The sequence below is a fragment of the Megalobrama amblycephala genome, linkage group LG7 (genome assembly GCF_018812025.1).
Source record: "Megalobrama amblycephala isolate DHTTF-2021 linkage group LG7, ASM1881202v1, whole genome shotgun sequence".
Classification (NCBI taxonomy): Eukaryota; Metazoa; Chordata; class Actinopteri; order Cypriniformes; family Xenocyprididae; genus Megalobrama; species Megalobrama amblycephala.
The window spans coordinates 49,668,155-49,691,543 of NC_063050.1; the positions used below are offsets into that span (position 1 = coordinate 49,668,155).

Here is a 23,389-nt window from a genome sequence, read left to right on the forward strand (position 1 = left end):
CATATTTCTAATTAGCTTAGCACATATCAGTAATAATGCACCAGCCACTCAGTGATTTTAAACAAATATTACTGCAAGTGCTTCAACTTGAGCAAGTCTCTCACCATGTACATACGATCATATCTAAAACAAAGCAATCAAACCAAATGCAGACATACAAAACAAAATGTCAATAATAAATAATAAAGATAATTCACTCTAGATATATCAGTATGGTTTTGAAATTAGGTTGACAGAAGTAGATCATTAATCTTGTGTTGCATCTTGTCTTAAATAGTCATATTTACAACTAATAAAGAAGATAAAGGTAAAGAATTGAGAAAATGGGCACTTATGGATGGAAGGAAAGGGCCACAGCTAACCATAGAAGCAGCAAGAGAAGAAGAAATCCACAGAACAGAGCATGACTCACAAAGAAACAGAACATCACTTGAGATCAAATCAAACGTCACAAATACAAAGTTACTGACACAATGTCAGACCATTACTACAGACGGCGCATGTTAAACAGAACTGAACGTTTCATGACAAAGAAAAAAAAAAAAAGACGTGATGCAACAGTCTCTATATATTTACACTTCCCCATAAATCTTTCAGCACTCTACAAAAATACTATTCACTTTCCTTTAGAAGAACACACTTGTTACAGAGCTGTCACTCCAAATGCCTCATGGCTCAGAAATACAGTACATATTACTGCACACAAAATGGTGTATGTTTAAAAAAAAACACTCCATGATTTGTCATATGTACATATAAGGTTTGGTAGATACTGGATAGTGAATTACTGCAAAATGCATGATTCTCGGCAGTCCATAAAATTGCTAAACGCTTCCCTGCAGTGGATCAGATAATATCTCAAGTAAAATTATGAAATATGATTAAACTATGTCAAATATGGTTAATTTAATTCATTTCAGCCAGTTCAACATGATCTCATTAGTATTTGTCGGCATGTTTAGTATGTAAAATAAAGTGTGGTTCTAGAACACATTTATTTCCATACATTATTATAGCTAATAAAGACAATATCAATTTATAGAGTATATAAAATGCAAACCCTTTTACACCAAGTTTGGGGGCGGTTTTTAAAAGAAAGTAATACTTTTATTCAGCAAGGATGATAATGCATATAATTAAATAATGCTGTTCTTTTCGCATCAGTTTCCACAAAAATATTAAGCAACTGTTTTCGATATATATATATATATATATATTATATATATATATATATATATATATATATATATATATATATATATATATATATATATATAAAATGTGTGTATATGTATACTTTAAAGACTTAAAATACTCTTGTACCAGACCAACCTTACACATTTTAAAGGGTTTACACTTTATAATACTCTAAATGTACAAACACATTAATACACATTAATACCTATAACAATGAGATCACACTGGCCAGTAATGCAGAACTAAAGCAGCTTTTCTTACCAAAAAATGGCATTTCTAACTCAAAAGTTCACAATGATAACGGTGCCTCGAGATTAGGCTTTGTTATATCTGGCAGTTAGAGACTGTTGAAATGTTCAAGCATCTTGTTGCAACACAATACCCCATTATTTAACTAATTGTAACAGTAAATGTCTTTGTGTTTATATGCCACAAATTGGACAAAACATCACCAAAATGGGATTTATTTGACCTACAAACTAGTCTTCTGACAATACATCATTAAAAGCTACGCAGAAACATGAAACTATGAATGATGGTAGATTGAAAACTACAGGGCAACACTTACTGTATTTGTGCTACACTTATTAGGTGTGAGAACAGACAGACAGCGACAAAAATAAAACCACACAATTTTAGACACTGACAGTGATAGAGACTGAAGGCTGTTTTTATAATTATGTTAGCGCTGAAAAGTGGCACATTAAAGCCTTGTAGTGTTTGCAATTTTACAAAATACAGCTCAGTTATGTGACTTTGTGATACGTAACACAGCATCACATATCCAACCTCCCTAATTCATGTAAACCTGCCGTGTTAACTAGAAAATTTGTTTTGTGAAATACAATGAAATGCCCCAAATAAAAACATAGCAGCCATTGTGAATAAATAGTAATGATAACAAAATAAATGTTGTGCCCAAATTCCATTTTCCAATTGCAGATTCGTCAAAGGCTCAGTACTGACACACTGAATTGAAACTCAAAATTACTAGTAAATATGTTAACCAGCAGATTAAAACTTATTGTATTCATTTGTTTTGCTAACTTCGGTTGGAAACAGAATGCAATCCAGTCACATGAAAACATCACCTACAAAACACTGAAAATATATGACTGAAACTTTCCCTTAAAGTCAACATAAAACAGCTTTCAGATGTTACTTCCTTAATATGATGCTGAACAGAATATTCAGACTTCATTTTATCAACCGGGAAATGATTGGATTGTGAAAACGAGCATATAATGTACCATAAAATGCCCTGAATGCGAGTTTGTCGATTGCGAAACTTCTAAAACACTTCTGGCACCTGCTTCTGAGGAGACTTTCTGGCTGGGTCAAATTCAGAATTAAATCAAATCGATCATTATTTGCTATTAGGGGTGTAAGGGTACATGCATTCGTCTCGAACGGTTCGGTGCATACAGTCAGGCGTTGAATACAGTCAGTCACAGGCGATCCACACTCCAATCCAGAAGGGGGCGCTGTGGTAATGCAAAACTATTTGCTAACCTCCACAACAGGAAAAAGAGTGGCACCTTGTTTGTTTTCTTTATTTTACAAAAGCACAATGTTTAGTTTTAACAAATAAAAAATAGACCCTTACAGTTTTGAATGATGTCTTACTCTTTTCTGTAGGACTATAAATGATGGAGTATTTTTCCGATGTTATAATGAGACAAAATCATCTGCCATTGTGCCGATTTGTGCCGTGACTCGTGGAAGTCTCACTACAACAGTCCAGTGATGGAAATGGGAGCTTCAGGTGCTATTTCACTTTTATAACACAAGAGATGCTTTTCAGTTTTGTAGCTGATTGTGACCAAATACCTTTTGATTTTTATCAGCTCTACAAAAAAATATGAGCTATAAAAGAATGCATTCTGTTTACTGCTTAGTGCTTAATACACTATAATAGGAGGCTGTACTGTACCAACTAGGGGACTAAATGCTGCTATAGGTGGCAATTTGAACTACAATCTGTTTAAAATAAGTGAAAAGAAACCTAGTATTGGGGATTTGTTGCTTTTTCCTGTTGTACTGAACTCATATCGAACCGTGGACCTCAAACAGAGGTACGTACCAAACAGTGACTTCTGTGTACCGTTACACCCCTATTTGCTATTATTGCCATAACCGTATGACATTAGCTAAAATTAATCACTGCATTAACCATTGGCAACAGGCTGTATTACCAACAACAGTAGCCTCAACAATGCCACCACTGAAAAAAAAAAGTGCACTCAAATTGCACAATTAATTAATTACAAAGGCAAGTAACATATTAAATTAAACAAAACATTTTGAAGTAGAAAGACTGAAACAGTATTTTCTTGTAAAACATACTCCAGTAATCTTTGTTTTCTACGGAGCCCCCCAAAAAGGAACAAGATGGTGGAACAAAATAGTTCTCTCGCAAATGTTGTGCGTTCCCCTGAGAAACTTTGTGTTCTCTCGCAAAACCTTTTGAGCTCTTCGAGAGCGAATGCAAAGTTTCTCGGCAGAATGCAAAAGTTTTTGTGAAGGTATGCAAAGTTTCATTTGTGAAAGAATGCAATGCATTGACAAATAACTTTTCCTCCATCTCATATTTTTTTTTCCCTTCACCATGTCCCTTTAGGTGCTCCGTAGTTTTCTTTGAAGAATGGTTAAATAATTTTGACGCCAGCCAAAAATGAAAGTTATTTCAGTGGTGGAAGTTCAAGTTAACACATTTAAACATTTTGCTCTTTGGAAAAACACCCAGAACATTAATGAAGTAAGTAGGGTCAATTTCATATTGACCTTAATGTGTTGACCATAACCTTTGCTTATGTCTTTCAACAAATAAGAAGATAAAAGTAACAGTTAAAAATTCCGAAGGAGACTTAAAGTTCCCACTTAATTCAGGTACTGATAAAGTAAATGAATGTAAACACCCTGTAAACCATTCAGTGCCATTCGTCCTGATAATTAATTCTCCGTATCTCTCAACAGGTGAGTTCACCACTCACCAAATGTGACTTTCACTGACTATTACTGTATTGTGTTCTCAATATGAACAAATCCCTCTCAGCGCCTTTATCAGCCTTTTCTTCAACTCATTGTGCTGAGGAACTCAACTGTTCATAATTTTACAATCCTCTCAGGTCTGACTGTAGTCTTCCCAGTAGGGCAGCAGTTTTGGCGGTATGAAGGATTTGCTGAAAAAGTGCAAGTGTTCCAGTCAGGAAAATATAAAATTCAAGTGCATATTCGCTCCTAAAATCTTTTAAATACACTTCTTTCCATTCAGAATGAAATTAAGGACCTTTGAGAGTGGCTGGAATCTCGCCAAGTTACTAGATCTAACTATGTGCCGTCCTGTATACGAAACACTTTAAAATACCTGTCGAGGAGAAAAACAATGTTCCTGGGTGACTGGCAAGGTCTTTGGGGATGGATGGGGTTTGGATGGGTTGCGCTGACCTTATCCCCACAATTGTTATGCCATATTTTATGTGGCATAATGTCAGTTCAGTGGCTTGAATTAGTTCTAGTCCCGTTTTTGACCACCAGAGGATCAAGGAAAGACATTTAAGGTGCTGGTAGAAGAACCAGGCTCTACAGAGACCTGGACGTTAGACCACAGTGTTCCTCTGCCGGTACGGAGGAGGAGGCAGGACTGTTCCTGGCTTCATTCCAGACAGATATTCAGGGTTTTCAGCCACGGCAGGCTGTATGCGGCCGTTCTGCTTGTGAAGGAACTTGTTATTGCAGACCACCGAAGAGTCTTGAGAGTTCTCCTTGGGTGGAAGGCTGTGCTGCCAATACTCAGGATTGTCAAAGCTATTCTTGTACATCTTGTCCACTAACGTGGTCCCAATCAGGCTGCCTGGTTGCACCGGATGACCTGGTAGCTTACCAACCACTGCGGACTTTGCCAAATGAAACTGTTGTGGGGAACGATTCGATTGGCTTGGGTGTCCCGGTTGGACTTGATGGCTCACAAGACAGATCTGGCCTGCTGGTGCTTGCGAGCCAGGTTTGCTGCCGTGATCATGAACTGACTGAACCGAATGGGTATGTTGATCATTTTGGCTCATCGGTACAGGGTGAACCAGCTGAACTGGTGGTATGGCGAAGTGAACGTGCGGTCCGTGGCTGTGATGATGGGGTTTGCCCAGTTGTGTGATGTGGGGAACGTGGGAGCCTGGAGTGTGGGCTGCTGTGGTCACCTGCAATGGGATGGAGACCCCATTCTTCCGTAACATTTCCTGGTTTGTGTCGCTGGTGTTGTTGAATGCGTTGAGGTAAAGGGGCTCGTTGATGTATTCATCTTCACATTTGGGCTTTCCATCAGGGGTGCTGTGGTAACCTGGGTTGTCTAGTGCGTGAACGTCTTTATTTTTACGCCTTGTTACAAAAGGATTCTCCTCAACTGGATTCAGATGATCTAGATGACAGACAATGACATGGATAAAACATTGTAGACATTATGCTTTTGGATATGCATTTTATATAAGACTCTTCATATAGGAAAAAGTATGGAATTGCTAAACAGTACATTTTTTGTAAGTATTTGTTCTTTATTGGAGTGTTTTTATTTTGAGAAACTTTTATTTTACTACATTCTAAAGCAGGGGTCATCAACTATATTTGTCCAAGGGCCAGAATTTTTCTCTGCAGACACTGTAAGGGCCAGATACTCGTAATATAAAATAAAATTCGAATTGTATCCTAATATGTTATTATTTGATATACTAATTCTAATTCCAAATGTATTTTATTTTTTACATATTACCTGTACTGCAGCAAGCCACCAGGGGGCGATAGCGATATTTTAGGCTTCATATTTGTGAGGCTGTCAAGCTGTCCATCACTGTCACGCAATTGTGCGCTAATCCCAGGCAAGGAAAATTTTGACATTTGTGAAAAAATGAGCACGTGAAACAATAAAAGATGTTCAAGGAGAGAACGCGTTTATCGTCATTCTTGACTGAAGGCAGGCTATGGCACAAGCTACTTTTCAGAAGGGTTTTTTTCCGTTAGATTTAAAAATAAACAAATATGGAACGGACCCGAATATTCAAATATTCGTTCGGTGGGTTGGTATTCGATTTGAAAATTTGACATTCGAATATTTTTTTATTTTTATTTTTTGCACACCTGGGATCCCCCGCGAAACGATTCTCATTCCCCCTTGAATAAGGCCGGCGACACACTGGCTGCGTGAGCGTCTCAGCTGCGTGGCGTGTCCGTTTTTATTTCGGCTCCCATATTTAACAGGTTGGAGTTTGCACACTGAGACACGCGTCTCAGGCGCGCTCGAGCCACGCGGAAAACGCGTGCATGCTAGAAATAGAACCGACGCTTGTTCCAGCAACGGGAGTGTTCAGAACAGCGGAGTTTGTATGGACCGAAGTGCATGTCTGAGCTTGTGTTTTGTTGCTTTGACACTGTGGAAAATACAATAATAGAAACAAAATGTATTAGCATTTTTACCCGTTATTATCAATCTAAATTAATCTCGTTTTTAATTTAACTTAATTTCGTTTTTCTTTATTTAAATTTCATTTTTCTTTATTTAAATTTCGTTTTTTCTTTATTTAAATTTCGTTTTTGTTTATATAAATTTCGTTTTTTCTTTATTTAAATTTCGTTTTTTCTTTATTTAAATTTCGTTTTTCTTTATTTAAATCTACCCTTACTGTGCCAATTTGTTAGTCAGAAAAATATTAGACTACCTTAAAAGTATTGCTTAATTTAACAGACCTGTGTGTGTGCGTTTTATATCACTAGTGCAGTGTCCGTTCTCGGAGCATAAGCCCTGCCCGCGTGAGGTGCGCCGCTTCCCGCTCGCGCTGTTCTGACTGTAGTTTACTAAAAGTTTATTAATTCTGAATGTGTCGCGTCTCGCGTGTCCATCTATATTGCACCAAATGCGACACTGCACTGCCTTGTGAAGTCGATTGGATGAACGGTTCTCGAAATAATAAAAATGCAAACGGACATACAGACACAGATTCCTGCCTTTATTAGAGAGAAAAATATGTTCAGCCCCTCTCTCCGAAGAGTCGATGTTCATTACTACCGAAGCTTCGAAGCTCAAAAAATGGTATTCGGACCAGCCCTAAACTTTTTTCCTCTTACAAGGCTATTCCTGAATTCAGTATTATTCTGGGGGCCGGATGGAAATCTCTGGCGGGCCGGATTTGGCCCGCGGGCCGCCAGTTGACGTTGCATGTTCTAAAGCATAATTGTGCACTTTTTACTCCACTACATTTCATTAAAACATGTGGTCCAAGATGCAATAGCAGTGTCCAGTTCGTGAACGAACTGATTATTTAAAAAAAACCTGTTAAACTGGTTCGCAAATCGCACCGAATGATTCATTTTGCGATCCAACTGATCCGACTGCATCTGTTCTCGAGTCAACAACTCATTGATTCAATGATCCGTTCAGAGCGAGTCTACAAGTTTGACTCAAAATGAGCCAAGAACTGGGAGATCCTCTGTGCTCATGTGTGCATGCGACTGTTGGCGCAAAAAGTAAGTTACAATTTCAGAATTTTAGGATTGATTATTGTAAATAAAACTCATCTTTATGGCACAACTGTCAGTTGTTTGTGAATTAAAACCGCTGTAATAGGGAGACCTGTAACGCTTGAATACGGGCATGTCCATATCACCATCTCAACGTTGTAGATTTTAAGATAAAAACGCAACATAACATTAAAATAATGCAAATTATTGCCCTTGCATTCTTCCCTGCTGCCGTAGCAGTTTCAAATGATATAGAACTATTGTGTTTGCATGCCGTTTATTTTAAAATGTTATGCATTTAGCCCAACGTGACAATGTTTTTATCTTTTCTCAACACACATTGTATATTATGTATCTGCATACATACTTGTGGAGATCTTGTCCTTCATAGGGGACATATAACCATCCTCATCTGTATCATCCCTCTGTCCTTTCTCTCCCAGGAGGACGGTCGGGTCTGCACTGTAGCGCTGGCCGCTGCTGTCCTCTGCTGAGTGAGCCGTGGCCTGTTTCTTCAAGTTTCCGTTACAGTGCGGATCCTCTGCTGGGTCCAGACCGGCTCTTTGTATCAGTCCTGTCGGGCCACTTCCTGTAGCAACTGCCTCATGAGGTCGGGACCCTGTTACCTCTTCAGGGCACAAACTTCCGTCATGATACCCAAACTGGTTCTGATCACAGGAGAAACATAAATTAACTTGAGGAAAGAAGATGAGGTTAGAGAAGTATGAACATGAATGTGGCATCAGGTACTGCAATTACAAGAAAAGGCATAAATCACATCAAAAAGACTAGACCAACTTAAATTCAGAAGTTTAAAAGAAGATATTTTGTTGCTACAGAGACTTCCACTGGAAAATATCCAAATATTTTTTCTTTGCTCTTCTTTATTTTTCAGAATTTTGTGCACCACTGTATTGACCATATAGCTTAGATTGGGCATTACACTTTCTGAGCTAAAGCAAAGCTCTAGTTTAAAGTGGTAAGGTTTAATTATTGTGTGGTGCAGGAAGTGGATGTAATTTTGCCTGTTCTTTTCATTACTCGGGTGAAATGAAATGCTGTGCCCAACTTGGCAATGGAGAGAGTCTATTCAAACAGTAATAATGAAAGCAGGGTGCAGCGGCACTGGTCTATATAATGCTCAGTGCCAATGTGACTCTGTGTTTCCAACTGAATAGACATGATCATCAGCAAATTACAGAGCTAAACATACACTACTGTTCAAAAGTTTGGGGTCAGATTTTTTTTTTTTTTTTTTGAAAGAAAGTAATACTTTTATTCAGCAAGGATGCATTAAATTGAACAAAAGTGATAATTTTGCACTGATAAGGGACAACACAAACTATGAAAATATTTTATTACATAAACAGTTTATACACAGAAAAAAATTACATTTTCAATGCATGGGTTCTAACTGGGTTCTAACTGGGTTCTGATTGGTTCATTGTATTCTAAACTTAATTGGCAATCAATTGTTGAAGCTATTAAGGTGTGCAGCTTTTACAAACCTGGGCCAAGTTTAAACCAGTAACCAGGCATCACAGCTGGAAAGGGGGCATGTCTGACTTTGACGTGTATATATTGCCATTATTATGTAATCAAAATGAAAATTATTATTGCTGGTCTTCAATGATAATGTCAAGTTACTTTAATATATTTGCACCAAAAAATGATAAGGATTTATGCTGATATCGTCCAAAACCACACTTTGCCAGGGGTGTTTCCAAACTTTATATATATTATTACATGTATTTGTCCCGAACCATCACGGTACGGAGGTCACAATTCGGTACATACAGTCAGACGACAAATACAGTCAGTCACAGGCGATCCACACCCCAATCCAGAAGGGGGCGCGCACGGTAATGCAACGCTGTTTGCTAACCGCCAAAACAGGAAAAAGCGCAGAAGAAGAAGAAGAACAGACGATCTATACATAGATATGTTTACGTGTAATATCTCAACCAGTGTTTAAACCGTGGAAAGACATCAATAGCTTGAGAATAATATCTCACGTAGCATCACATTTACCTCAGGCAAGTCATTTAGTGTCCACAGCATGTTAGTTCACTAGAGAAATGAACTCTAGAGGGAGCATTTCACTAAATATATGCACTATATAAGCTTATATATTCATTATGTTTACTTTACCTGTTAGTAATGTCTTAATTATTTAACGTTTAAATAAATTTGTCATGAAAAAAAATTATGAAAGTAGTTAAAGTAATGTGCAAAAAAGGGCTCCCTGTATATAGTTTACAGCACTAGCTGAGATAGATTTTATTTTATCCTTAAGAAAATGTTAATTATAATTGAACTTATTTAAAGAACGAGACAATATGTTCAATAAACCACTGTTTAATATAAAAAAAAGCAATTTTATGTTTAGTTTTCTCCCCCCCGCTGTACCAAACCTGTGACCTCAATACCGAGATATATGCCGAACCGTCATGTTTGTGTACCATTACACCCCTAAATGTACTAGGAGTAAAAGCACATGACGTCACAAGGATAAGGCAAGGAACTCAAAATAAAACTAGATAAAAAAGAAACAAACTTTAAGTTGGCTTTAAAAAGCCGGTCCAGAAAGTTTGAAGCAGTTTTAAAAGTTTTCAGTTTGAAAGTTTCAGTTTTAGTTTAGTAATTTTGATAGAGTACTAGGGGGCTCTGTGTGGTTGCTAAGGTGTTGCTATGCGGTTGCTAGGGTACTCTGAGTGGTTGCTAAGATGTTGCTATGTGGTTGCTAGGGTACTCGGGATGGTTGCTAAGGTATTCTGGGTGGTTGCTAGGGTGTTGCTACACGGTTGCTAGGGTGTTGCTATGTGGTTGCTAAGGTACTCGGGGTGGTCGCTAGGGTGATGCTATGCGGTTGCTAAGGTACTCAGGGTGGTCGCTATGGTGTTGCTATGTGGTTGTTAGGGTACTCGGGGTGGTCGCTATGGTGTTGCTATGCGGTTGCTAGGGTACTCGGGGTGGTCGCTAAGGTGTTGCTATGCGGTTGCTAGGGTACTCGGGGTGGTTGATAGATTTATTTTGATAGATAGATTTAGTTTGATAGATTTAGTTTGATGGATAGATATATAGATTCAGTGGATTAGAAATAGTACATAGAATGGCACTTGAGTCTAATTGAGTTTTTGAGTCTAATGGGCTTCCGTAGTTTAAATTTGAATTTTGACAGTTGGAGTTTGAACAGTCTTGGCTCATTTGAACATTCTGTCAATGAAAGTCAATGGGATTTTTCTGATTTTTAACAGTCTTTTTTAGGAAAACCGTAAGTCCGATCAGTTAGAAAAGATATAGCACACTAAGCACACAGTTTGAAGGTCTGACCCGAGTTTGGAGTATGTAAAGTTGAAGCTCTAGGAGGAGTTAGAGTTGGAAATTTTAGTCTCAGAAGAAAATAGCATAACAGTAAGTTGGCGTTTTACAGCCAACTTAATAAATAAAAACAAGACCAAATATATTTCATTTTTTTTGTATTAGCTACAAATAATGAAGCTTACTTGATTTGAATCTACATGTGGGTGGGGCATATGGGAAGTGGGAGGAGCATTTAAGGAATGAGGAACCAGGTACTCCTCAGCGTCCATCAGGTCATCCAGCTCCTCCTCATCTAGAAGACTCTGGAAGAACTTACTGTGGTTGGGGCTGGGCAGCTTCATGCGATCATCCCCCTGAGATGACAATGCATTGTGTTATCCAATGAGGTTCAGGACCATAAAACATTATTTCGATTTCAAATAGAGAGAAGTTGAGCAATCCCCACCTGTATGACGAGGTATCTCTGAGGGTCTCGAGCCATGCGGCTGAACTCTGCAGCGAGTTCTTTAAACCGAGGCCGACTATCAGCATCAATCATCCAGCCTGGAGGTGAAGACAGAGCAACATGTCATAGATACACAAAGAAATTCAACTTCTCAGGTAAAATCTTCCTTTATTATATAGCTGAATCTTATCAGAATGTATGTCAGTGTGTTTTTATTGTGTTTACATTTTCACATATAAAATATAATAAATAAATTCTCAATATTTATACATGCATTTTATATATTCACATATATTGGGTTTGGCATTTGCTTGACACTAATTTCTTATATTCATTTAATTCCCCCTCCAATGTGACACAAACAGAAAGCACTAAAAGTGGATTTCATGCAGGAATATTACACTCTCTGAGGTGTTATAATTGTTATGTTGAATCAAATCATAAATGGCGGCTTCCAGTCAAATCTGATTACAACAAACAGATCTAATATCTGTCTTTTTTCACTTCTTTGTGGAATTGACTGTGCCAAAACAAATTGAGTGCGAGCGAATAAAGAGAGCTGGATAAAGCAGTGACGGCAAGTGCAAGACAAACGATTTGGCTATAGCTTTTTACATCGTACCTTTTTAGCGAAATGGTGAAACATAACCGTATTATCATGAGCAGATTATTTAGTCTCAGAACATGACTCACATTTCACCATCACCATGTAGACGTCTATGGTGCAGATGGGCGGCTGGGGCAAACGCTCGCCCTTCTCCAGGATGTCTGGAATGTCACGCGTGGAAATCCCATCGTAGGGCTTTCCTCCAAACGTCATCAGCTCCCAGATAGTCACCCCTGAATGAATGTGAAACACACAGTCTCATAATCTCCACTGATCACTGTTAGTTAACATGATGGTCATGGAGTTATAGGAGTGGATGTGTTGTTTTCAGCTATATTTATCTTTATCTTACAGAAAGCAGTATCTCACCTTGTGGATTTCAATAATTAATGGGAATTGTGAATGCCACTTTTAGCTCTTTTACAAAAACTCCCAAATCCTGTGCTAATTTGCATTTACTCTAAAATTTTGCTAAACGCTAAAAAAGGAACCCTCTGGTGCTCCTTGAATGACAGTCAAGAATGAAATGAATGTACTATATTTTAGTTCGATAATGTTTTTTATTTCATATTTTGTATTTTTAGGGGATTTTATAAAACTAAGTTATATTTGTGCAGTAATTATAATCCATTTATTACCTGAAAAAAAAAAAAAAAAAAAAAAAAAAAAAGACTGTCAATAAAATTTCAAAACTGTCATAAATCTTAAATGCTTTGGAGCACATACTTCAGTTTGGTACGGAAGAGGATTAGGGCCAAGCAATAATAAAAAAATAAAACCATCTCGAGATTAAAGTTGTTAAATTTCGAGAAAAAACTCGTTAAATTTCGAGAAAAAAAGTCTAAATAAAATGCTGAGAATAAACTCATTAAACTACGAGAAAACATTCGTTACATTTCAAGAAAAAAGTCGAGATAAAATGTTGAGAATAAAGTCTTTAAATTACGAGAAAAAAGTCGTTAAATTACAAGAACAAATTCATTAAATTACGAGAACAAATTTGTTAAATTATGAGAACAAATTCGCTAAAATATGAGAAAAAAGTTGTTAAATTACGAGAAGAAATTCGTTAAATTATGAGAAAAATGCCGTTAAATTTCGAGAAAAAAGTCGAGATAAAACGTTGAGAATAAAGTCATTAAATTATGAGAAAAAAGTCGTTAAATTACAAGAACAAATTCGTTAAATTACGAGAACAAATTCGTTACATTTCAAGAAAAAAGTCGAGATAAAATGTTGAGAATAAACTCATTAAATTATGAGAAAAAAGTCGTTAAATTACGAGAACAAACGAGACTTTTTTCTCATAATTTAACGAGTTTATTCTTAACATTTTTTCTCGACTTTTTTCTCGAAATTTAACGACATTTTTCTCATAATTTAACGAATTTGTTCTCGTAATTTAATGACTTTTTTATCGTAATTTAACGAGTTTATTCTCAATTTTATTTTGACTTTTTTCTTGAAATTTAACGAGTTTTTTCTCGTAATTTAACGAGTTTATTCTCAACATTTTATTTCGACTTTTTTCTTGAAATTTAACAACTTTAATCTCAAGATGGTTTTACTTTTTTATTATTGCTTGGCCCTAATCCTCTTCCGTAGTTTAGTCTTGTTTTAAAGAAAAAAAGTTTAAAAAAGTTAAAGAAGTTAAAAATAAAAATGCAGAAGTTAAATAAGCTATAAAAAAAAAAATAGAATTTAAATAAGTTAAATAATTCACAAAAATATTTAAATAATTAAAATTGTATATGAAATATATATTTTACAAAACATATTTTACTCAAAAAAAAAAAAAAAAAAAAAAAAAAAAAAAAAAAAAAAACACTGCAAGAAAATCAAATTATTAATCATTAAAATTCTAAACAAGTTGTGTTCCAAATTTAAGGTTGATATCTCAAAAAATGAGCTTTTAGTAAGATCTAATTTGGCCGAAGTACCAACACAAACATTTCCCATTCCTTTCCAATGCGGTCTTTTTTAACCTAAACCGAGGAGTGTGAAGTGTGACTTTTATTTTTTCCAGGACACTTTAACCTTTTTGAATCATGTCCATGAATTTTTTGTTGTTCACATAGCAAGTACAAAAACCTTCATCAAGTTTTGTAACATTCAGATGAAGTAAAACATCCTAAAACATATAAAGTTCGTATATAAAATGACCGAACAGAACCAGAGGTACATAACTCAATAAACAAACAAACAAATAAAATTATTATATAATAATATATGTAATAATAATAATAATAATAATAGTTGAGAATAAGAATGTTTAAGAATACTTATTTAAAAAAAAAATAAAAATGAATTGTCAATATTAAATAAATAATATTTTAAATATTACATAAATCAATAAAAAACAAATAATCAAATAAATAAATAAATGAAAATGATTATTATATTATGTATTTTATTATATAATACTTTATTTGATTATTTGCTTTTTAATTGATTTAATATTTACAATATTATTTATTTAATATTGACTTAATATTTTTTTAAATAAGCATTCTCAATTATTCTTATTCTCAATTATTATTATAGAATGTTTTTTTTAATTAAAAACAAATTATTATGTTAGTATTACATATTAATACAAATATGTAATATTACATAATAATAATAATAATAATAATAATAATAATAAACTTTTAGTAATTTAATCAGGAAAAACAAAACAAAACAAAAAACACAAAAACAAACCAACAATGTAGTAGTAAAACTCAATTTTCTTCACTGTGTATAGCTCACCATAGCTCCATATATCGCTCTGGTGTGTGAACTTCCTGTAGTGAATGCACTCCAGGGCCATCCACTTGATGGGCATCTGAGTTAATGAACAACAGTTTTACAGTTTAGCTTATGCAATGAGCATAAATGCACTGTGTGAACTAACATGAACAATGAACAGTTTATGAACTAACATTAACAAATATATTGCTCATAGTTGGTTCATGTTAACTAATGCATTAACTAATGTTAATAGTGAGACTTTATTGTAAAGTGTTGCCAAATAAGGTATGAAATACATGCATTCATGCTCAAAATTAAATGAGAGCCATCAACTTTCACTCAAAAAAATTCCTTTACAAGAAGAACTGCGGGTGAACACAAATACTGCTGATTTTTCCATAAATCATCTTTTTTTTAAGTGCTTTTACTTTGCAGTGCGTTTTGATGTAAAGCATTTCATTAGACAAATAAGGATTATGTTCAAACTCTGACCTTGCCTCCATCCGCGCTGTACTCCTTTTCATCTATTTCCAGCAGTCGAGCAAGTCCAAAATCAGTGATCTTGATGTGGTTTGGAGATTTTACCAGGACGTTACGAGCCGCGAGGTCCCTGTGCACCAGCCGCCTCTCCTCCAGGTACATCATACCCTGAGGAAGAAGAGATTTCAACAATTATCATTTCAACCATGTCCTCACTTCCCCTCTCATAAAGACCACTGCTATACAAATGCATCAGAGATTTAAATACGGGCCTGTCAAATTAGATTCCCTTCCTAAAGATAGACTGTAAATTAGTGGGACATCTAATCAAAATGTAATAGCATCTCCTTATTTCTCTTTACCCATGTTCACTTCCATTTGCTGCTTTGGGTCACTGTGCATTAATACTGATCTTAGTGCCTCGACAGAAGTTTGCCTATGATTTATGGCTTTATGTTAATCTTCAATTAAAATGCAACTTCCTGGCCTTTGGGAGGAGAAGCGCTGCTAAATCTCTGCATATGCTTGAAGAAAATCACTGAGGGTTAAGGAAATGGACCCGTGGGCTGAACGGAGCATGATAGAAAGGACTGTGGATGCATGACAGCGCTATGAAGGACGACAACACAAGAATGGACTGTTGAGGATGACACTTAAGTGAAGCAGATGCTTGTAAGACAAACTGAAAGAATACTGTACAAATAGTCATTAAAAAAGTCAAGTTTTGTGTGACTTCTGCTGTGTAATTGCCAGTTTTCTGCACAATTAAACAATAACAACACTGAGATCCTGCCAACATCAGTGAATGAATAAAACGAGAAACGTTTGGCTGCAAGAAACACAAAAATACATGTTTTTCCACTGAATTAAATAAAAACAAATAATTAAAAAAACAATTTCAACAACAATTATTATTTTTTTTTAAATAAATGATTTTGTTCAGCAAGGATCCATTAAATTGATCAAAAGTGATGGTAAAGACTTCACATATGGAATTAAGTAAAAACTACTTAAGTTAAGTTAAAAAAAAAAAAAAAAAAGTAACAAACTTGGCCAGTTAGAAAGTAATTACTTAGTTGAAGTTTATTTTTCATTGCAATACTCTTTCATATGGAAGCTTGTTTCCACCATGAAGTAAAAAATAAAAAAGGTAATTGCGACTTTTTCTCACAATTCTGACTTTTTTTCTCAGAATTGCAAGATATACACTCACAATTGTGAGTTCTAAAGTCAGAATTGTGAGTTCTAAAGTCAGAATTATGAGTTCTAAAGTCAGAATTGTGTGATATAAAGTCAGAATTGCGTGATATAAAGTCAGAATTGCGAGTGATAAAGTTAGAATTGTGAGTTCTAAAGTCAGAATTGTGAGTTCTAAAGTCAGAATTATGAGTTCTAAAGTCAGAATTATGAGTTATAAAGTCAGAATTGTGAGTTCTAAAGTCAGAATTATGAGTTCTAAAGTCAGAATTGTGAGTTCTAAAGTCAGAATTTATAAAGTCAGAATTGTGAGTTCTAAAGTCAGAATTGCGAGTGATAAAGTCAGAATTATGAGTTCTAAAGTCAGAATTGTGAGTTCTAAAGTCAGAATTGCGAGTGATAAAGTCAGAATTGTGAGTTCTAAAGTCAGAATTGCGAGTGATAAAGTCAGAATTATGAGTTCTAATGTCAGAATTGTGAGTTCTAAAGTCAGAATTATGAGTTCTAAAGTCAGAATTGTGTGATATAAAGTCAGAATTGTGAGTTCTAAAGTCAGAATTGTGAGTTCTAAAGTCAGAATTATGAGTTCTAAAGTCAGAATTATGAGTTCTAAAGTCAGAATTGTGAGTTCTAAAGTCAGATGAGTTCTAAAGTCAGAATTGTGAGTTCTAAAGTCAGAATTATGAGTTCTAAAGTCAGAATTGTGAGTTCTAAAGTCAGAATTATGAGTTCTAAAGTCAGAATTGTGAGTTCTAAAGTCAGAATTATGAGTTCTAAAGTCAGAATTATGAGTTCTAAAGTCAGAATTGTGAGTTCTAAAGTCAGATTCAGTGAGTTCTAAAGTCAGTGAGTTCTAAAGTCAGATGAGTTCTAAAGTCAGAATTATGAGTTCTAAAGTCAGATAAAGTCAGAATTATGAGTTCTAAAGTCAGTCAGAATTATGAGTTCTAAAGTCAGAATTGTGAGTTCTAAAGTCAGAATTGTGAGTTCTAAAGTCAGAATTATGAGTTCTAAAGTCAGAATTGTGTGATATAAAGTCAGAATTGTGAGTTCTAAAGTCAGAATTGTGAGTTCTAAAGTCAGAATTGCGAGTGAGTTCTAAAGTCAGAATAAAGTGTGAGTTCTAAAGTCAGAATTGTGAGTTCTAAAGTCAGAATTGTGAGTTCTAAAGTCAGAATTGTGAGTTCTAAAGTCAGAATTATGAGTTCTAAAGTCAGAATTGCGTGATATAAAGTCAGAATTGCGTGATATAAAGTCAGAATTGCGAGTGATAAAGTTAGAATTATGAGTTCTAAAGTCAGAATTGTGAGTTCTAAAGTCAGAATTATGAGTTCTAAAGTCAGATTGTGATAAAGTGTGAGTTCTAAAGTCAGAATTGTGAGTTCTAAAGTCAGAATTGCGAGTGATAAAGTCAGAATAAAGTCAGAATGAGTTCTAAAGTCAGAATTGTGAGTTCTAAAGTCAGAATTGCGAGTGATAAAGTCAGAATTGTGAGTTCTAAAGTCAGAATTGCGAGTGAGTTCTAAAGTCAGAATTATGAGTTCTAATGTCAGAATTGTGAGTTCTAAAGTCAGAATTATGAGTTCTAAAGTCAGAATTGTGTGATAGTTCTAAAGTCAGAATTGTGAGTTCTAAAGTCAGAATTGTGAGTTCTAAAGTCAGAATTATGAGTTCTAAAGTCAGAATTGTGAGTTCTAAAGTCAGAATTGTGAGTTCTAAAGTCAGAATTGTGAGTTCTAAAGTCAGAATTGTGAGTTCTAAAGTCAGAATTATGAGTTCTAAAGTCAGAATTGTGAGTTCTAAAGTCAGAATTGTGAGTTCTAAAGTCAGATTGTGAGTTCTAAAGTCAGAATGAGTTCTAAAGTCAGAAGTTCTAAAGTCAGAATTGTGAGTTCTAAAGTCAGAATTGTGAGTTCTAAAGTCAGAATTGTGAGTTCTAAAGTCAGAATTATGAGTTCTAAAGTCAGAATTGTGAGTTCTAAAGTCAGAATGAGTTCTAAAGTCAGAAGTTCTAAAGTCAGAATTATGAGTTCTAAAGTCAGAATTGCGAGTGAGTTCTAAAGTCAGAATTGTGAGTTCTAAAGTCAGAATTGTGAGTTCTAAAGTCAGAATTGTGAGTTCTAAAGTCAGAATTGTGAGTTCTAAAGTCAGAATTATGAGTTCTAAAGTCAGAATTGTGAGTTCTAAAGTCAGAATTGTGAGTTCTAAAGTCAGAATAAAGTCAGAATGAGTTCTAAAGTCAGAATTATGAGTTCTAATGTCAGAATTGTGAGTTCTAAAGTCAGAATTGTGAGTTCTAAAGTCAGAATTGTGAGTTCTAAAGTCAGAATTGTGAGTTCTAAAGTCAGAATTATGAGTTCTAATGTCAGAATTGTGAGTTCTAAAGTCAGAATTATGAGTTCTAAAGTCAGAATTGTGTGATATAAAGTCAGAATTGTGAGTTCTAAAGTCAGAATTGTGAGTTCTAAAGTCAGAATTATGAGTTCTAAAGTCAGAATTGTGAGTTCTAAAGTCAGAATTATGAGTTCTAAAGTCAGAATTGTGAGTTCTAAAGTCAGATTGTGATTGAATTATGAGTTCTAAAGTCAGAATTATGAGTTCTAAAGTCAGAATTATGAGTTCTAAAGTCAGAATTGTGAGTTCTAAAGTCAGAATTATGAGTTCTAAAGTCAGAATTGTGAGTTCTAAAGTCAGAATTGTGAGTTCTAAAGTCAGAATTGTGAGTTCTAAAGTCAGAATTATGAGTTCTAAAGTCAGAATTGTGTGATATAAACACAATTCTTTGAAAAAAAGTCTGAATTGCAAATTATATCATGCAATTCTGACTTTAAATCTCACAATTCTGAGAAATAAACTTAATTTGCAATTACTTTTTTAATTTTTTTTAATCTAGTGGCAGAAACAAGCTAGCATAGTTTCAAGTACATTTTACTCAAACAATGTAACACTGAATTAAGTCATGCTTTTAAAGTGTATGCTTTACTTAGAAGATTTAAGTAAATAATACAGTAGATATTTTGTAGACAATATATCTACAGATAATAGAAGTACTGTGGTACCCACCTGAACACAGAGACCTCAAAATATGGTACACAATAACAGTAACATTCTTTGGATTGTTCGAGTATGAATGCATCATTTTCAGTAGAAAATGAACTCCAGAAGCAAGTTACTAAATCTATAACAACCAAAGCAATGATAAAACACTGAAAAATGCAACCTTATCAATTAATTATACCCCAGTGCATGATGGGAACACCAGTATCAGAAAGCTGAGTAGGTTTTACTTAATTTTATAATGTTGATATTTACGCTTTAATTTTTACAAGCTTAAATTGAGTACTAATATAGAATTTACTTCATTTTTTCAATTCATGTCTGAACTATCTTATTCAGGTAGAAATTGCATTATTTTTTCCTGTAGTTTTTACTTCACCACAAAATAATTTTTATCAGTGCTGGATATATGAACTCCATTTGCTACTGAAATTCAAATCCAAGATGCTATGCAATTACTATGTGAATATTCAGTGTATTTCACAACACTACAGGCAAGAGCAAACCATGAGCATTCTCATTCATCTCAATAATAGCTGCAGAAATCACGTCCTCATGTTATAGTGTTGATTCCATAATGGTGCATTTACTGCATCTACCAACCAGACAAACTCTTTGACTCTCTGTGACATGTCATTTGCTGACTTCTTATTCCAGAGGCAAGGATCATGGCCGCTCAGAGCTACTTATACAGCTGTCTGGGAATTTATGTGAACATGCATGAATCAGACAAGAGCTGAGTGAAGAACACTGTGTTAAAATACATTTTCTCTGTGATACAGAGAGAGACATTGACCCATCCATCATACAAGCAGCACTGCAGACACTGCTCTGAGAGCCAAATACTGCACACACACTCTCTCTCTCTCTCTCTCTCTCTCTCTCTCACTCTCAAATACAGTCACGCAGAGTGCACACATATAGAAAAAGCATAACATATAATACAGAACAGCTTGAGCGATCCATGTAGGACATGAGTTGCTTTGTCATCTACTCCATACATGCCTTGGCAGTATTCTCAATGAGCTTTTCATGATAGAGTAGAAAACGCTCAGTTTATTCTAATAGTTTGTTGTTAGCATGTTGCCAAGGCTAAGCTAATGATAGTTTAATGGGGTCAGAAAGAGTTTTTTTATGGAATTAAAAAATTCAGACATTTATAAAATTACAAGAGATTTCTATTTCAAATACATCTGTCTTTCTATTCATCAAAGAATCCTGAAAAACTGTTTCACTGTTTTCCTACAAATATGAAGCAGCACGACTGTTTCCAACATTGATAATAATATGAAAAAAAAATGTTTCTTGAGCAGCAAATCATCATATTAGAATGATTTCTGAAGGATCATGTGACACTGAAGACTGGAGTAATGATGCTGAAAATTCAGCTTTGATCACAGGAATAAATTACACTTTAAAAAATGTTCCCATGATATATATTTGAACAGCCTTTGTGAGCACAAGAGACTTCTTTCAAAAACATAAAAAACCCAAACTTTTGAACAGTACTGAATATTAAAGCATTGTAGAGCATTAAAAAAAATACAAAGCATACACATATTGGGAAAAAAAAGGTTTATTTTTTTATCCAATTAAATCCAATCCAATTAAAAAATGGTCAGTATTTAATACAAATTTGTTAAACAGTTTTTGTAACGCGACAGAGACACGCAATGATTCTATTTAGAAATGGTTTCTATTTTTCTGTGACGTCATGGCTGCACAACACCGGAAAGTAAAAGTATGATCTCAGGTGCTGTTTATGTGCTTTATTTAATGTTAAAAGTGTCTGTGTCAAAGTGTCATTTTGTGTGTCTTTTATAGCTGTACTGAAAGCAACAATGGACAATTCACCTCAGATCTTCAAAATACATAAAAGGAAACAAAAACGTTCAAACTCATTGCGAGCAGACAAGTGTATTATATGACAAAGATTGTTTCAGTAACTCAGTATGTAATTTTAATAATGTTAAAATGGTGTAATATTCAGGAATTTGATTATGTACTTATCCATTTCGTTGCGAGTGCTGGAAGCTTGTCGAGAGAGCCCGCCTATGTGCTCTTCTGACTGGTTGTGATTTTTGATTGAATTTATCATGTCCCATAGTCGTGTTGCGTCTGCTGTGGACAGACAAATTGTTTGTCGATGGAAATTTATTGCATTGCATCTGGTCAGGACAAGGCGTTACTTAAAAATCAAATGGCACTTTTCCACTGCGTGGTACGACTCGACTCGGCTCAGCTCGGTTCGGTTCAGCATGGCTCGGCTCGGCTCGCTTTACTTTCGGTTTACTTTTCCACTGCAGTTTAGTATGCTTCAAAGTGGGTGGGATTATAGACTGATATAGTATAGTTAACTTTACTGCCATGGATCTGCTCCTTGGCTACTAACAAGTCTGCACCTCATCTTCTGATCACGATACAACCATTTCTTTTTTCAAGTTGCGAGCGATGGTCTTTTAAAGCAATTCATTTAAAAAAAAGTTGCGCAAACAAATGATACTGCGTTGGCTGTTACTGACTCATTAAATATAGCAGGTTTGGGGCCAGATTTACTAAACAGGGCAAATTAGCATGAGAGCACAATTCTAGCACAATCTACTGCTGGTGCGCAAATTAAAAAACACAGATGCAGTCAAATCATTTACATAATGACCAACGCAATCTACCAAGAGCAACAGATAGCAAATTAGCGTTGGGATGCAAATAGGCAGAGCTGGTGGTACTATATACATTTAGGCTAACATGGCTTGGCAAACGATATGTTCGGGTATCTTCCTCTGTGGTGTTTACATGTGTGCAGTGTTTACATGTCACATTTAGTATCGGTACGGCATGCTTGGAACTTCAACCGAGGTGGTACTATTTAAGTGAGCCATACCGTTCCATACCGAGCCGTCCGATGCAGTGGAAAAGCACCAAAAAGTGAGCCGTACCGAACCGAACTGTACCATGCAGTGGATAACTATCAGCAAGTCAATTGTACTTTTTTGTAATATGACTGTTTAAGAAATGTATGTACTTTTTTGTACATTAAGGATGTATGAGCAGCCTTATGTTAGAGCTGTTGATTTAGCATTCAAAAAAGGAAAAAAGAGGAAATGTGAGAGAGATCTTTAGCAAATGCAAACCCGCTTTTGTCAGCAGAAACTCTACAGAAGACAGTCGTTCTCATGAACTGTATCCAAACTAAAGTATCCAATGCTGCAATCTTGATTCTTCCAATTTGATTCTTCATTCTGAGATCAAGAAAGCTGGATCTAGTGGAATTAGCATTCAAACGACAAGCTTTACTGCTGCCGGTCTTTAATGTTCCTTTCCATACAGAAGCTCTCTATCCCACCAAAGAGATGGGCTAGGCAGTGAGAAGCAGCCCTTTGTGTGTTCAGATCGACTGAAGTCAGATTAAAGCAAGAGCAAACCCCGTCAAAAGCTACTGGCGTTTAGTATTACAGGCTTCTTGCAGGCTAGCAGGTCCAAGCGTTGGCGTGACGTGCATGTAAGCAGGCCAGAGCATTCGAGTAGCGTCCCTAACCTCTGTTCTCTTGTTTTTACATCTGCGTTACTAGAGGTTAAAGTTTCTCTGAACAGAAAGAGAAGAGGCTCCCGCGGTGCCCTATTACAACACTTTCTAACCTCTGGCATGGGAAATAACAAATATTAGATGTGCATGACCACCGGGGCTTAATTAAAATCAGAGAGAGAAAGCTGCATTAAAAAAAAGATGGCGGAGGAGTGTTTGAATGAAAGAATACATCGAAAAACACATGTTGAAATATGGGTTGAGGGTCAGAGGTCAAGGTTCCTGGGGTTGCAGTTATGTACATTCAAATCAAAAATGCTAT

The 23,389-nt window shown here is 35.4% G+C and overlaps 1 protein-coding gene and 1 long non-coding RNA gene across 2 annotated transcripts in view; one reads left to right on the forward strand and one right to left on the reverse strand.

Moving 5' to 3' along the window:
• Window positions 1–408: 408 nt before the first annotated feature.
• si:ch73-383l1.1 (receptor tyrosine-protein kinase erbB-4) overlaps window positions 409–23,389 on the reverse strand; it is a 234,340-nt gene continuing 211,359 nt past the window's right edge. Inside the window, exons 21-27 of the mRNA XM_048197981.1 lie at window positions 15,303–15,458; window positions 14,829–14,904; window positions 12,164–12,310; window positions 11,471–11,568; window positions 11,208–11,378; window positions 8,069–8,369; window positions 409–5,611 (exon numbers count right to left, since the gene is read on the reverse strand). Of these exons, the coding sequence (XP_048053938.1) occupies window positions 4,797–5,611; window positions 8,069–8,369; window positions 11,208–11,378; window positions 11,471–11,568; window positions 12,164–12,310; window positions 14,829–14,904; window positions 15,303–15,458 (1,764 nt within the window). The 3' untranslated portion in view covers window positions 409–4,796. The remainder of the gene's footprint in view (window positions 5,612–8,068; window positions 8,370–11,207; window positions 11,379–11,470; window positions 11,569–12,163; window positions 12,311–14,828; window positions 14,905–15,302; window positions 15,459–23,389) is intronic.
• LOC125272834 lies at window positions 10,924–15,461 on the forward strand. The gene is made up of 3 exons (XR_007185932.1): window positions 10,924–10,975; window positions 11,449–11,625; window positions 15,345–15,461. It is a non-coding gene; the product is annotated as an uncharacterized LOC125272834 (long non-coding RNA).